The sequence below is a fragment of the Idiotropiscis lumnitzeri genome, chromosome 7 (genome assembly GCF_059441095.1).
Source record: "Idiotropiscis lumnitzeri isolate Australia: NSW breed Sydney's pygmy pipehorse chromosome 7, RoL_Ilum_1.0, whole genome shotgun sequence".
NCBI classification, from domain to species: domain Eukaryota; kingdom Metazoa; phylum Chordata; class Actinopteri; order Syngnathiformes; family Syngnathidae; genus Idiotropiscis; species Idiotropiscis lumnitzeri.
In genome coordinates, this window is record NC_142397.1 from 12,726,181 (window position 1) to 12,741,882 (window position 15,702).

Genomic DNA, 15,702 nt, shown 5'->3' on the forward strand with positions numbered 1-15,702 from the left:
ACAAATCTCTAACACACGTCTGCCTCGTGGATTACGTGCCGCGGTTGACTATCGTTTATCAAGACAAGGACTCGACTTTACAGTAAAAAATAAAAAGTCAAAACAATTTATGATGAAATAATGATATTGCCACTCAATTTGTGATTTGTTTACATAAACTGCGGCTGGATGGCCAGCCTTTCGCCCCCGAGTGGGGTGGGATGTGTTCCAGCACAATCCCGTGAACCTATACAATGAAAAGCAGTGTTGAAGATGACACATAACAAAATTTAATGTGCGCCTGCTTTGGTAAACATGCTCGATAAATTATTGAAACAGGTGGATACAAAGGTAATTTTTTTTAAGCAACTTTTTTTTCGGACCTATCAATTGTGTACAGACGGCCAAACTCAATCAACGGATGCACTTTGACCTAGTTTGACCAACACACAATCAACTCTCTACAATCTCACAGTGGAGTCAGACAATGAAGGGTATCAATTGCACTTACATCACGTGTATGCATATAATAGGTCCTGCCAAATGCAAAGTATACCTTACAGCTGTACTATTCAATTAATTCTTCATGCAATTGAGGTACACTCAGATAATCTAATGAACTAAATTAGAGCTGTATTTTAAAAAAAGGGAGACATAAACTCATCATGATTGGTTGACACTGCCAAATAATGATTAAAAATGTAATTGAACCTAATAGCTTCTTTTTGACAATGTCTCTAAAAACTGGATCCTTTATTCTTATATTTTTAAAAATATAATTATTTAATGGGGCTTTTTGTTTTAAGTCAAATTACATTCAGCAATAATTTTGTGGCCAGCTATTGTGTGTTGATGTCAGTTGCCAAATATTGAATTAATCTGATTACGAGTAAGAAAATTGCGCTGCATATCTCCATTTTTTCTGCATTTAAGAAGTTACCCTCCAAAATTAATTACACTGCAAACTTAATACTCTTAACATTCTGATTTGTTACCACAAAGCGAGATTTTGATAAGTATTGTCAATACTAAATTATTATAAGTCTCCATGGAGTGGAACTTTCTGTCTGTCCTTTTAAGTTCGAGAAGTAAAGTATCCATTTCTACGCAGCCACCCAACTCTCTCCCTCGATCTTGTATCTTTCTGACTCACTTTAACGGTCTCCAACTTGACTACAAACAAGCAAGATAAAAGGACCAAAGGGGCACATCGAAGGCATGCCATTGAAGTATGTATGGGGGTTGGGAGGGGCGTTGCATCCCTGATAGGTGATATATTAATTTGGACTCGTTTTACGTCCACATCTATTAAATGCAGTATTAACTCTGGTAATTGGTGCCGTGTATAGGACACTTTCATTTAATACCCTTTTTGGATGCTTACTTAGGTACTCATTCACTAATAGGCTCTATGGGATAGTATAGAAAGTTCTACCATTTTACTAAATGTGCATACAAATAGAATCTGAGTGTTATTTTCTATTGAGTCTTTCGATCTCATTAGAAAGCTTTCCAAATGAACTGTCCAGCAAGTGTATTATTAAGCATTCAAAGTAAACAGAGACTGGCGGATCTTGTTTTTTATTCCAATCGTGTTTACAGTGCAGTTTACAGAGTTGATGCAGATGTCAGCTCACCCCAGGACATGGACCATATTAGGAGGAGCTTTCCCTTTGTGGTTGATGATGTTAAGCACAAATCAAATAGCGCATCACAGCAGAAGATTCTTGGTGCTGCTAAGAGTTGACTGAAACTGTTCTAATAATTCCAAACTGGATAAAAAGATGGAAGACACTTACTACTCTGGCTGAGGGATGTGGGGATATATTGCAGCAAATTGAGGATCATTGACTTGGAAAAAAAAAATAGAAAATCTACGTCATTATAAGGGCACTCGCTTTATTGGTAAGCTTGCTTCGGCTCTTTCCTGTGATCATACTGAAGCACAGGCGCAAAGCAAGTTTATTAAAGCTGAATATGTATAATTCCTGAATGGGACCTACTGTACCGTAGTGCTACAACAAGCTCCAACTGGATGGATAAAGAGTTTTATCTACCTGATGTTTCATTTTTGGATACTATGACCTTAAAAGTCTTAAATTAGAATCCTTCTGTAAAGCAAAATTGTACCAGGAAGTTTTAAGAATAACCCCCTACTAAATTAGTGCACAGTTATGCAATAATGGCTTACCATTTGGTACAAGGGTTCTAGCTGGCATTCTATCCTGACAGTCACATGCGGCATAACAGCATCCCCACATGTTAATTGCTGCCACTCATGCAGCGTAAAAGCAATCCTCCCATGTTTAGTTAACTGCTACTATTCATCAGGTGAACAGAATTTTACAAAAGTCAAACAACGAGGCATTGCACATGAAGCAAAATGGACAACGGTAAGATCTAAACATATTTAGTCTGTAGAACAGCTGTCACAACCTAAACATAAGATATAAATACAGGAATATATTGCTCGAAAGGAGACAAATCCGAATATTTAATTTCTAAACAGGTTCAATAGTTAGGCTAAGCCTCACACGTCTCATCGTAACTAAAATTGGTTTCAAAGGAAGACTGGCACATTCATTACAATGAGAGGAAAACTGCTAAAATATGTACTTCATTATATTCTTTCATAGAAAACAAAACACACTTTGCTTTATAAGGCAGCCATTACAATGGAGCTCTGAATGTATAACAGAAAAATTAAATATTGACGGAAGAACTATTTAGTCGACTCACCAAATTCACTTCACTCATTCTCATACATATGGGTTTGTTTTTACACTTGCATAACTAACAATTTTCTGTGCAAAGTGCCTGTCTTAACTGACAATCTCCCTGCACACGTTTATACCACTACAGTATTTAAGAGTTAATACTGTACACTTGGAAAATGTGGAAACCACACCATTAGCTTAAAAAAAGGCCCTCACTTAACCAGCAGTCATGTTCTTGTTGGTCCATTTTTCCTGAGATGTAAATAAAAGGAAGTCTCTCGAGTAGGTCAGTTGCCTCCAGTGTTTTTGTTTTGGAACACAAAATTCAAGTGTGGTGAGTGATTCAGGCTTGAATAACAATTAAGCAATGGTTTTTACCTGTACAAAGCAATTCATGGATCAAGCACACAAATAAAAAATAAAAAAACGCTGTCATTCACAAGGAATACTTTAGAAAAATTTTGGGATTTCTTTTTTAAATTAGATACAAGTTATTAACTTAAAAAAAGCTACTTGAGCAATTTGATTTTCAATTTCATAAACTTTCACTTAAAATACACAGTGTTACAGAATTCATTTTCCCCATCTGACAAATTACGGATTTTACAAAAAGTAAAGTAAGTTTAATTCGGAAATTAAAGAATGGACCATTTTGTTACTGTATTTTTATGTGAGGACAGTGTAAATTGCAGTACCATTCCTCAGATATGTTGCCACCACCTCCTACTGTAAATATGTAACATGTACTACAGATATGGCTGTATGAAATAAAGAGAAGTTCAATATTTTTGTTGATAGGCTGCTGTCCATTGATGTACTCACAAAGAATCACACACTCAGATACTTTCAACTGTTCAACTGTGACTCTTGTCTTGAGTTCACACAAACACAGTGTGGGGCTGATTTATGGTTCACCTTGAAAGGTCACAGTTGGTCGCGGCCACGCAAAAAAGAAAGCTTGTCGTCCACACAACATGGCTGCTGTAACCTTAGCTGGACTCCAAAAAAGGGATTGCTTTACTATTAAGGCCCCACAGTATACAAGTGAAACCCGTGTAAACACATCCTTCTAGTTCATTCAAAGACGGACTTAAAGTGACACATACAGAGTTTTAGTTGTAGTTCATAACATTAAAAAGGGTCTCCGGCAGAGGTGAGCAAACGTTTGAGCTCAAGGGCCACATTAGATTTTTAAAACGGACACATGGCTCAGTTTATTTGGAGATGAGGTAAAAAATATAAACTTATGATTAAGAAATAAATGTATAATTATTTATTTTTCAAAAGAGGTCACTGATAGTGAAGTGGAACACTTGCCTGACGTGTGCGGGCAGCGTGGGATTAGTTACCGGTGGTGACCAGTTCATAGTATAGTCTGCCTTTCGCCCTAAGTGGGCTGGGATGTGTTCCAGGACCCTCCAACGACCCCGTACAGGATGAGCGGTGTTGAAGATGACACCAATTTTTCATACGTTTAAAGATATAAATGTTTATATGTTGACATTAATGCAGGCATGTATGTTTAATATGTTCAATAATAAAAAATAATGTTATTTTAAGTAATACAATAACAATAATTTTAATTTATTTTAATAATAATTAACCTAATGCGTAATTAAAAATACAAATATTTTACAATGAATTAATTAACCAATTATCCAAATAACTGAATACAAATTTAAAAAGGAAGAAACATTTCTCAACCAATTTTAGGCTACGGATATGACAGGAGTCTTGATAATGTAAATGCTTAGAGGGCTGGATTAAAGAGCATAGTGGGTCATATGTAGCCCCCAGGGCATACTTTGCCCACCCCTGGTTTTATTGTGTAATTCAGTCAAGGTGCAGAATAACAATAATGTTGACAGAAGGGAGAAAAAAAAAAAATCAGTCATTTGCTAGTCTGCCTGTGCCTCAGCAGCAGGGGGCGCTGTGGTTGCAGACACCAGTCTGGCTCCATCTTCTTGAGGCATCGCTGATCCTTGCTGACCCACTTCTTCTTCATCCCCTTGATCCACACCAAGTGGAGGTGGTCTCTGTGTCATCATTTGCCTGGAGCGCACCCGGAGTTTCCAGGGGTGAAGGAAAAGAGCGGGGTCAGGCATGGCTGCAGGTTCCGCAGGGCCCGTCACTTTTTCCATGGGCACACATTCCCGGGCACGTTCCATTCGGGTGCTCTTGCGCTTGGGTTTAACCACAGGAGAGAAGCTGGAGGCTCCCGGAAGCAACTGTTGGGGGGAGACGTGCTCGCCACCATCCTGGGGGGGCACCTGACCGGAAGCTCTGGTGAGCAGCGTGTGCCTTTGCTGCAGCCGTTGGTGATGCAGCTTCTGCTTGGCAGCGTGTAACTGGAAGGAAAGGTACGCCGCTGCCTCGGTTTGTTTCTGCAGCTCCGTATTCAAGATGGTGGAGCAGTGGCTGCGTCGTTTGAGCTCCTCCAGGAAGTGGCGCTCTTTTTCTTTCAGATTGGCTCGAAGGGCTCCCACCAACGCACCCTTGTGGCTGAGCTCCTTGCGAATTTCTCCTATCGTGCATTCCTGCTCACAGAGACGGTCTTCCACGTCCCTGCAGCGATTCTCCAGCAGCTCTTCTTCCGCTTGTATTTCTAACACAGACAAAGAAAAAAGAGTGATGTGAAATTTCACCAATTGTTCACAGTAGTGTTCCGCCACATTTTTAAAACACATTTTTTTTTTAAAACACATTTTTAAAATACTTAAACACAAAATATTACAAGCATGGAACAGACCAAATATATTGTGCCTATGTAGTGATTTTTTTTAGATACAAATGTGCCTTAATCAGCAGGGTCAGATGGCTTAATGTGTGACATCAGCAAGTCTGCGTTTGGGTATCTGGATGAAAGCAGTGGCGGACAGCGGCTTGACTGGATGGCTTGGAAATTAATTGACATTTTTCTTAAGACAGTTATATATTTTAACTCCGTTTTCTTTAATTAAAAAAAATTACTTCAAATTCAAATACTTTACCATATTAGCTGTACACCTCTAGCACATCCATTCAGAACGAAACACCCAGCTGTTACCACTTGGCCTTGCAAACCGACACTGCTGGAGTGTGGAGTTTGGGGGCAGAGCTAAATGTACGGTAGAAGTTTTGAGAATTGTTTCTAAGGAAAATGTCTGTAAAGATGACGGTTTAGAATTGTATTCAAGGAACAAAGGAAGCTATCAAAACGGTCTTTGAATTGAAATATACTTCATATTTGGTGATTTACATTAATTCCAAGATATTATTCAAGTAAATATCTGTTATAAACTTGACAAAAACTAGTAGTAAAAAGTAGTAAAAATGTGATTAATCACACTTGATACATGTGGACACAATACAGTGTGTAACCCCACTCCATAATTTATTCTTATCTGTCATCAATACCTAAAAATAAACCATAGTTTGACTCAAGGAGTGTATAATAAAAATTCATTCAACACAGTGCCTGCAGCCTCCTCTTCACACAAATTTAAAGCTGACTACAGTATATTATTTTTGCTTGCTTGCTCTGTTTTCAACCTTTGCGCCCTTCATTGCTGTCAAACTCTCATCGGGAAGGGAGGAAAAGGGCGCTGCACATAAAAAGCAAAGTCACAACTAGGTCTCGGGGCTGACTGGGCAAAGGAGGAGATTACGTACTTTGAGGCCAGTGCTGATGCCTCAACACCAGAAATAGGTCAGATTTGCTGAAGGGGAGAATCCCGAGGGTGGAGAGAGGTTTGGTCATTCCTCAAGGTGAATCTATATCTATCTATACCTTGATTAGACGTAAATGTACAAGAACCACACACACATTGGAATGAGAAACAATGTACTTGCACTAGATCATCTCAAGAAATTAGAAAACTACATTTCAGTAGCGCAATTTAAGTACGTTGGGTCACTTGGAATGTAATTCATTGATATACTCCTTTTATTCCTGGACACAGTCTGTCTCGTTTGTAGTCCAGGAAAGCTTCTCAGACACTGAATCTCAGGATTGCTGTCGCCCATCATCACCACACCCAGGTTGAGCTCATAATACTCGAGACTTCATAATGTGATCTTCATATCACCCCACACGCTTCTCCCCTCCACCCGTCTGCCGCCTTTTCGTTTCCCTTTAATCACTCCCTTCCTCTTCTTTCCTTGCATCGTGCTACCTCTCATTGCCTACTTCTGCTTCCTCTAGCTGTCTGTTGTAAACAGACACCCCCCATGGGACAACAAGGGGAGACGATAGCAGAGGGAAGGAAAGAGGACGGATCAATTTGCCGGGGTGGGAGGAGAGCGCATTCCTTTGATGGATAGGCACATAACCTGCCTTGGAAAAAGAGATGGCACTAATGGCTGAGTAATGCAGCTACATGGGCGCTGCTTGCCTCTTGACTCCTCTTTTTGCTGTTTCGCTTGCCGTGACAAAATGGTGCACATCTCTAAATTGAGGCTACAATAAAAACATCCAGCAGGGACTGCAAGATGAGCGTCGGGACAAGCTGTCTTTGCAGCAGTTTTTGTTATCGCCGCTGCCCTAGTAAAGCCGCAACCCATTCCCTTGTTTCAGTTCATATTATTGGGTCAGCTCCCATTAAAGCACAGGATATGTGAAAAGAAAGGAGCGCTTTGTGTATAAGGTTTGTCAGGAAAGTCTTAGAGAGAGCTAGAGAGAGAGAGCTAGAGAGAGAGAGCTAGAGCTAGAGAGAGAGAGAGCTAGAGAGAGAGAGAGAGAGCTAGAGAGAGAGCTAGAGAGAGAGAGAGAGAGAGAGAGAGCTAGAGAGAGAGAGAGCTAGAGAGAGAGAGCTAGTGAGAGAGAGAGAGAGAGAGAAAGAGAGAGCGAGAGAGAGAGAGAGTTCCCTGGGGGATGGGGAAGAGGCAGGGCCTCATGCAGGCATGTTGCTGATACTGCATTGGGGGTTGTGCTTGGTTAGGGACTCAGCGCTTAATCTCAGAGAGATGTAGGCATTCAAAAGACTGACCATACAAATGTACAATAGACCATATCAATGCACAATAAGGTATTAGATCATTTTTCAACTCACCTATTTGGCTTCGACACATAGGTTTCACCTTCAGATCATTTGTTAACTCTGAAAAGCAGAAAACAGACAGGTTAAAGAGAAGTGAATGCAGAAATGTTGAGCCATAACATCTCTTTAAAGTGACACTGACATTTCGGGGCTTTAATATTTTCTTTTACAAGTTAATCAATGCCCGATGCTCCTCCAAGCAACATTTCCACATGTTCATACATAAATAATGAAGCTATATCTGAGACTTTGCATTAGAGAATCACTGTCAGAGGCTTGGCCAAGTTACATTACTTTGTCAAAACTATTTTTATTGCAGTCAGACATAACGTTGCATCTTTATGAGAATTGCCGTCTGAAATCAATATGTACTTAGAGAAAAACTGCTGCCTATGCACTCCATGCACAATGACGGAAGACGAGTGCCACCAAACAATGTAATTGAAAGCAAATTAAGTCAAGTTCAAATTGAGCAATTGAAACAGATTTTAATTAAATTCTATGGACATGTGGTACATTCCTTAGAAATCAACCAATGTTTGAACTGGAGCTTTTATTACCGCAAATACTTCTTACCTTTACAAAGGCATTTTCTCTGCTCACGCATTTTATTGGAACAATTTGGAGGAGGAAAATGCTAATCACAATTATTTTTAATCAATATTGTCATGATCATTAATCACAATTATTCATCACGTTAGGGAAAATATCTGTATTTTAATTGCACTACTTCACTACATACAATAAGTAAGCACTTTTCCACACAACAAGAAACCTTTAAACAAATTAATTAGCATAAATAAGGAAATGATAACTCCAGACAACAAATGGTCGCAACCCTGTGAAAAACATTTAGGTCCAATTTCTTCATGTTTACAGTGACAGGGGTTTCTGCGTTACAGACAACCCACTTAAGTGAACATTAAAAAAAAAAATACAAAATTGGATATTCATGTTTTACACAGGATGGTGACAAAATGCCGAAAACTAATTAAAATTGAATGTTGCAGACAAATAGGTAGATATAATCATTGCTGTCAAAATCGTGATCACAATTAAAATTTATATTAATTGTGCAGCACTACCATCCACATCCGTCTGATTTGTAAATTGGACCTTTGAACTAAAAAGATAAATAGGACAGACTTTCGGATTAAAAGTAGGACTATAACTGACATTTTTGGCCTGCTCATCCATATTTCATCCTGTAAACATCTGGGACCCTTTGGGTGGATTATATCTGATGCTCACCAAATACCGTGACTAATGCTCTGTGCCTTTGAGTATTATGGATGGATTAAAGTAGAACATTATTATGCAAGTGTGTGATTTAACAGTCTTTTTTGAAGATTTTCATAACTAGGTGATGGGAGGTCTCATGCAGCTTTAATGATCAAGTACGGTCATTTGAAACGACCCAATTCAAGGCCCAAGAAACAGAAACAAAATGGTATGACTTGAAAAACCAACCAAACCTTAAACAAAATTGAAACATCAATATAATGCGGTATCAACAATCCTGCCATTACTAGCACAGTGATAATAAGTTTAGAAAACCATTAAATACATAAAACTAATATGTATTGTTTGGTTGCATTTTAGAGACGCATCAACTGCTCCCATAATAAATATAATAAAAATGTGCAGAGTGAGAGTTTAATATGTTTGATTCAATGTGTGTTGCGCTAAACGGAAAGTGGAGCTGTTATAAAGTAGGTAGCCTTTTTTATGATGTCACTATCACGCAATTTTTTTTTGTAGCACTGCCGTGAACTCACACGCATGACCGGGAAGAAGAGAAGGGGAGAATATGGGAAGCTACAAAGAATGAATGAGGGATATTATGGAGATTACGGTTCTTGGGAGACCACCGCCACACAGCAGTAGCTCGGTATTAAGTGGTCCAGGCAAGTCAGTTTTACAAGTGGTGGATGTTTTGAAATTGGGATTGGTGCCGCTGAGGAAGAAACATTTGTTTAACCTCCTTCCTTCCTTGGTGCAGACGCAGATGAAGGCGTAGATCAGGTAGCTATTCTCTTTTAACCATTTTAGAATATTTCACACCGTTTCGGCCAAATTTGGGCATCAGAGCTGATTAGTAAATCGGAATATGCCCACTGGATAACACATGACTTGGTCTACTTTCCACACAGCCGACAGAATCCTGTGTTCATTGTAAGATGAATGGCGACATCAGTGTCAACCACAACAGGGAGGGTCAAGTGAGTGTTGGGAATGTATCTTTAAATCCTTATTCGGACTTTCTGAAGTCTGGAAATGGCAAGGTTGCCTTCATCCTGACTTTGAGAGGCAGCGTGAAAGGCGCTAAGGATTCAGTCGAATCCAAAAATCAAAATAGCTTCCATTCCCGACATCAGATATCATCCTCCTAAATGCTGTTATCATCCATCCATCCATTTTGAATACCACTTCACGAATAATTAGGAGGTTATTCCATTTGAGATTAGGTAAGAGGCGGTGTACACCCTGGGCTGGTCAGCAGTCAACCGCATTGCACATAAAATTTATAATCTTCAATGAATCTAAACTCACTGTACCATAACGAGACACTAATAAAGATGTTTTTTAGGAACACAAAGGTACATGTCTCGGCCAGAAGAACGAGCCAACATTCTTATGCTTCACTACAGCCGACATCAGATCCTCCTCCACCTGGTCGTGTCGTTCAGTAAGCAGCACATTAACAAGCTGGCAGAAAGCACGACTTGAAGGACAGATCACAAACGATCATCTTTTCATCACTGCAGGGAAACAAAGTTCTTCGAGTCCTTGTCAGGTAGAAAATGAACAATCCCGGGCCCGGGCTTCCCGGTTTATGATGGAGTTACATTTGCACAGTTGACTGTCTCGTGTACAGCGGAACCTCGTTGCATGATTACTCCAGTTCACAAACAATTTGGTTGATTAATAAATTGAAAATTCTTTCTCTGTTCACACACTATGTGTCAGTTCACAAACAGTTTTTCGTAAATACGGAAGCCTCAGCTGTGCTTTTTCCCATGCTGTGATAACATTAACTGCATGCGTCTTGCGTTGCAGGTGTCTTTTTTCCTGCACTAAAATGGCTTGAAAGAAACTGAGAATTGGTTGCAACAATGTAATTTTGAAGCCTAATATTACTGTTGAAAAATAGGACAATAGCAAAAAAATGATAATGGCGTTTGCGATCATGTTGTGCAGTTTGGTGGCAAAATCTACCATTTGTACTATTGCCCATGAAGATGCAATAAAGGCAGCTAATGTGAATAAAGGGGTGACTTTTGGATGAAACCAAGACAATAAATTATTTTGGAGGCATAAAAATTATTCTTGGTGTGGATAATGTGTTTATGTCTACAATGCATCATATTTTAAACAAGTGGGGCCCAACCACCGGGCCGTGGCCCACTTTGGACCGAGCCACGGTGGGCCGCACAGATGAAGAAAAAAAAAAAAAACGGCAGTGCGCCTGCTTTATTTACTATTCGAGGCTGAAAAATATTTTATTTTGAAAAGTGACCGGCTTCTCTCCGTTACGTGGGACTCTTGACGCATGTGAAGATGTTAATTGACTCGGCCACAAGCTAGCAAAATCAGTTAAAAACAGACCACGTATGAAGCCCGCTCTGCACAATATGCGGCATGTCGACATAAAACAGGTTGTTGCTTGTGACAGCCAATAGGCTGAGTGGGGTTAAAAGGTCATTTCTTCTCCGATCACGTTTTATGATTTCTCTGAGCATGTGTGAATATGGTGTCAGACCCCAATGATACACACACACACACACACACACACACACACACCCCCACGCACGCACACGATTATAAATTGGTGCAACAAACTGATGGACGAGGTTGTTTTCTAAACAACTGCTGACATTGGCACTGAGCCATCACACACACACGCGCACCCCCCCCCCCCCCACACACACACGCGGGTCTACCACCCTATCAGATAAGACCTCATTCATATGGATTACTAAAACCATAGATTAACCACAGAGGATATACTTTGCATATCCTTCTAAAGCCCTACTATATACTGAATGTGTGCCCTTGTGCATGGATTCCAAGATCTGAGACTAAAAGCACCCCCTATATGGCCGTCATTGTGATTTTAGATTAAGGCAGCATTTAAGGTTTTAGAGAATGAATAGCATCAAATGGATTGTAAGCGCAACACCTATACACACATCTATCAATATTAGTATGCAGTATGTGTTTGTGTTGGCTGAATTTGATCAAATGAACTACACATCCACTGGTCGGTAAGAGTAAATGATGTCATCTCCAGGAATTGTAGTATGACCTCATCATGTTGTCACTGTCTGGCATTGATTCACGTCAAAGGGACAGTTCGAATCCTGGCATAACGGGCTGTGAGCATTTTACGCAACTGTAAAATGAATCTTTTTTTTTTTTTATTGTGTGGAGAAGCTATCCATATTCATGATAATTATTTGAATTTTTTTCAAGTTATATCAACTATATTTCTGTAGTTTTATGGGCCTGATTATTTTTGATGGAGAGTAAGAATATTTTGTACAAAAAATATTTGAGCGAAAATATAGTTGACTTGCGCTTTTCAAAGGAGGACGGGGGCGAGGTCGGCACACGAATAACGAAGAGTCTAAATCCAAAATAAATGATCCGTTTGTCGGTGGGAGCAAAAAGGAAAAGAACGGAAATAAAAAAAATGTCATTTTGTATAAAAGTGGGTTCTCCAGACGGCAAGTAGTATTTTCCAAATCAAGTCTTTTTCGCCAAATCACCATTTTTGCAGTCATTTACGGAGACGTTTGGCGTTTCTTTATTCAGTTCTTCATTGTTTTTGTGATGCCGTGTGAGAGGGCTTTGTTTCACAATAGAAAGCGGTAACAGTCGCCGCGTTTTGTTGAGTGTTGGCAGCCGAAACTGTTCGCATGGAAAGAGAACTTCTCTTGACTCGAAATAATACGTGTCTGAACGCAGGAAATCCCAATCTATCAAATTACCATGTAGATTATTTATGATCACAGATTTTTTTTAGACCAATTCCAGTAAAAGTATTCACTTTTTGAGGACTAACTGATACAGAGTACGATATCTACCCATGTAGTACTTTTGATTATAAAAAAAAAAATAAAAAAATTGTTAAAAAAATTTACCACCGTGACAAAACATTTACTGCTATCTACTGCCTCTGAAGACTGACTCCATGTCAGATTTTCTTTGCCTTAAGTATCGGTGGCTGGTATCGGCTACCTCAGCGGTCAACTCATACCAAAAAATAAGGCCATCATTTTTTTTTTAAAGTCAGGAGTAGAAAGAGACGTATATTTTCCAATGTAGGAAGTAAAAGTAAAAGGTTATCAGAAAAAGATATACTTAAAATATCGTTATCGTAGCCTTCTCATTTGACCATTTATGACTCACACAACTAATAAATAGCAGGTCTACACTTAAGATGTTCACAAAGAGCATTCTTGCAAGCCTCTGGAAAATAATTTTCAGTCTGATATTGGGTTTGAATTTCCCTATCTGCGGATGTGATGTCCTGTACATTTTTGTGATGGTCTCACAGAGTCGCGTTCAGAAATTTGAGCGGTGGCGAGTACTGAAATTGGACTTGGTCATGAAAAGTGATGCACAAATGCCTTTTTTTCTACTCCAAAGGTAAGAAGTGATGACATTGTCATTTAAAACGTGCATCACACATGTGAAGAAAGGAGGTTGCAATTTCATTTTTCGCCCACAGGTGGCAGTAGCGATTAGAATCTCACAATCTTGCAAAGTGCAGCTAACAAAGTAGTTCCCATCACCATGAATCATAATTTAATGCAGCATACATTTTCGATAACTCACTTACCCGAGCATCGTCTCTGTAGGGTAAGAATCTCCATGTGGAGCCCGTGGAGCAAAGTGAGGTGCTCTTGCCTGAGGAACACCACGCTCCTCTCCACGCTCTCCAACTGTCGGGTCACGTTGCCCTCTTCACCCATGGCTGGGTTTGCACTCACAGGGAGGCGGGGGTGCAATGGGACTTACAAGGATGGAACTCGGCTGGGAAGTTGATAACTTTCCATGAGAAATAGCGGGAAGGCATGGGAAACAACGGGAATTCCCAAACTTGAAGGTTTGCTCTTAAGAAGGAACTTTAATAAAGTTAGGGAAACTGTATTTTAGCATAACACTGAGTTAAAAAGCAGATTTCATCCAAGTACGGTGGTACATTTATTCTCTTGATTTATGAGTTACAAGACGGTTTTTGTTTCTGCTTTGTGTTGTAAGCCAAAATTTGAAGTACGAGCCTGCTTTACATACGCTTCAGCTCGAATGAGGTGAAAAGCAAAAGTAGCAATGATACTTTCAAGGCCTCATATGTGGGCAAGGAGAGCATTCTATTTTGCATGATGTCTGCTAATGACAAATTATGATTCGTCTTTTACCCCCAATAATATCCAGAATTCTCATGAAAAATTTCCAACTCTGAATATGTCCCAGATACTCCAGTTTTCCACTCCATTGCAATTCTAAAGGGTACACACATTATGTGCCTGTGCAACCCTGTGGACTTCCAGCACGGCTTTTAAAGACGTCATCATCACAGAAGTTCTTGCTGAGGTTCTGTCCTATGGAAGAAAGGAAACTAACATTGGGTACAGCTGGATAGAAAACTCGGGATTATTTTTATTTTATAATTTTTTTTAAACTTACCTTGGGTTTTAATGTCAAGTATTTAGGACAATAGACCCCTAAGGCACACCAACATGCTGATGTCCGGAGTCGATCTTGCAGGCTGCATCCTTCATGCGGCTTCGGTGAACGTGAAGCAGTCTCAAAGTGTTGATAATGCTCAACAGCGTTTGCACACAATGATCGAATATGGCTCCCCTTCAGACACAGCGACTGCTTCGTTTCTTTCGAGCATCATAGCGCTCACCGTCAACATGCGCAACATCCTTCTGGCTCCCCCCCACCGAAGTGAAGTGTCGAACAGCTGGGGATGGATACGTGCTGATTGTGTGGGAGAATTGGTCGTCTGGGTAGAAGGCGGGGCGACAACGAGACTTTGTGATGAGATCCCGCGAGAGCCAATGTCGGACCACGGAGGCAACGTGGCAGCTGATTGGAGAAATCCAAACGTGCCAAATATCACATGGGGGGGGCGGGGGGTTCGGTTGTACACGTTAAAATGCATTCTAAATTGTCTTTACTAACCAAAGCACTTATTTTACATTCGAAAAATTATACGACACACCTAATAAAAATGCCATAAAAAGAATACATATTGAAATAATAACACGTGGCGAACCGCAAATTTTAATCAGGGATCCCCAAACGTACGTATTTTTTACGGTTATTAAAAAATATGCTTTTACCTTTTTTTTCTAGCACGTCTGGTTATTGAGAGATTTGGATATTTTTGTTTTTAAGTTTACCCTATAAATGTTTGCCCAATACAGATTTTACAAGCATTAATTACTTATACAGGTACGACATTACAAAAACGGACCCTAACCCTAAATTCATAAAACTTACTAAATATATTCTTGTATTATATATTCATATATTATTATTATTATTATTATTATCATCATCATCATCATCATCATCAAAAATGCATGCGTGCGAAAGAAATAAATAAGGACAGATTCGACATCTGCATAAAATTACTTGCATCTCTGGTTAAAAAATAAAAGGAAAATGAACAATTGTGACCGCTACAATGAAAACATTCGAAATTTAACATTTAAAATTGGTAAATTATCCGAAAATCAAATATTAAACAGAATAGCTAAAAAAATCTTTGCTAGAAAAAAAACAAGAAAATGAAAAGAAAAAAATGTGATTTCATCTTGAATGATTATTCCATTCCGATTATTCTTTTGTTGTGTTTCACTGTTGGGAGTTAATTATTCTGTCAGTTATTTATTTGAAGTTATTTTTTCTCAACCAAGTTTTTTTTTATCTTTGGGTAGTAGCCTCGATGTTCTTCTTGCTTGGTG

General features: G+C 39.3%; 1 protein-coding gene across 1 annotated transcript; it reads right to left on the bottom strand.

Moving 5' to 3' along the window:
- Positions 1-3,315: 3,315 nt before the first annotated feature.
- Positions 3,316-14,776, bottom strand: ccdc92ba (coiled-coil domain containing 92Ba). Its single transcript, XM_088301148.1, has 4 exons — positions 14,411-14,776; positions 13,563-14,325; positions 7,727-7,774; positions 3,316-5,301 (listed from the first exon to the last, which is right to left on the bottom strand). The coding sequence occupies exons 2-4, from the start codon at positions 13,693-13,695 to the stop codon at positions 4,595-4,597; spliced, it is 888 nt and encodes a 295-aa protein (XP_088157274.1). The 5' UTR covers positions 13,696-14,325; positions 14,411-14,776; the 3' UTR covers positions 3,316-4,594.
- Positions 14,777-15,702: the final 926 nt, after the last annotated feature.

Bases quoted from the DNA above. Each gene is read 5' to 3' on its own strand.
- ccdc92ba (XM_088301148.1), bottom strand. From the start codon at position 13,695: ATGGGTGAAGAGGGCAACGTGACCCGACAGTTGGAGAGCGTGGAGAGG. The intron at 7,775-13,562 runs GTAAGTGAGTTA...TCTGCTTTTCAG, and splicing joins CCTACAGAGACGATGCTCGG to AGTTAACAAATGATCTGAAG. The intron at 5,302-7,726 runs GTGAGTTGAAAA...TGTCTGTGTTAG, and splicing joins TATGTGTCGAAGCCAAATAG to AAATACAAGCGGAAGAAGAG.